General features: G+C 55.2%; 1 protein-coding gene across 1 annotated transcript; it reads right to left on the reverse strand.

The window, feature by feature from the left end:
- Positions 1-44: 44 nt before the first annotated feature.
- On the reverse strand, positions 45-642 carry LOC107735135 (membrane-associated phosphatidylinositol transfer protein 2-like). The gene is made up of 2 exons (XM_016546919.1): positions 544-642; positions 45-465 (listed from the first exon to the last, which is right to left on the reverse strand). Exons 1-2 carry the CDS (start codon positions 559-561, stop codon positions 124-126), a joined length of 360 nt encoding a protein of 119 aa, XP_016402405.1. The 5' UTR covers positions 562-642; the 3' UTR covers positions 45-123.
- Positions 643-648: the final 6 nt, after the last annotated feature.

Here is a 648-nt window from a genome sequence, read left to right on the forward strand (position 1 = left end):
AATGCCGTGAGGTTCGCTCACAGAGTCTGTTGTAATACTGTGAGATTTCGTTGTGTCCGATCCTGCAGCCCCATGTGCCTCCAGAACGAAGTGCCTCCATAATTTGGACCTGGTGGGTGGAGCCTATTTTGGGCTCAGGGCTCCGCCCTCTAGTTTGCTGGTTCGGCCCCAGCAGCCGGCAGCGATGCTCATGCTCCTCTGGGCACGTTCTGCCCGCTCGCGGTCACATTCCGATTGGCTCTGCGCACGTTCAGGACGTCCTATCTGCACGGGCGGCGTGGAGGATGTGGGTTGCGAGGAAATGGTGCGCAACAGGTGATTGCGCTTCCGCAGGAAATCGCTACTGCCGCCAAGCCCGAAACTGCCTTTCCGCAGGACCATGCGAGTGCTGCCGGTCTTAGCGGGTCTCGATCTCTGATTGTACTCCAGCTGGGACAGGTGAGACGCGTAGCCGTCGGCAATGAACTGTTGAGAGACAGCGACAGCTCAGTGAAAATGCACAAAAACTAAAAGGTTTAGATGAAAAACTGTGCGTAAGGATACCTGACACTGGTGTTGCATTTTCTTCGTTGGTCTCCCTACGATGTAGATCTGAGATGGCGACAGACCCAGTGACGTGTACACAGAGATGTCCTTAGTGGAGCCATA

The sequence above is a fragment of the Sinocyclocheilus rhinocerous genome, unplaced genomic scaffold (genome assembly GCF_001515625.1).
Source record: "Sinocyclocheilus rhinocerous isolate Xijiao unplaced genomic scaffold, SAMN03320098_v1.1 C35818568, whole genome shotgun sequence".
In the NCBI taxonomy this organism is placed as follows: domain Eukaryota; kingdom Metazoa; phylum Chordata; class Actinopteri; order Cypriniformes; family Cyprinidae; genus Sinocyclocheilus; species Sinocyclocheilus rhinocerous.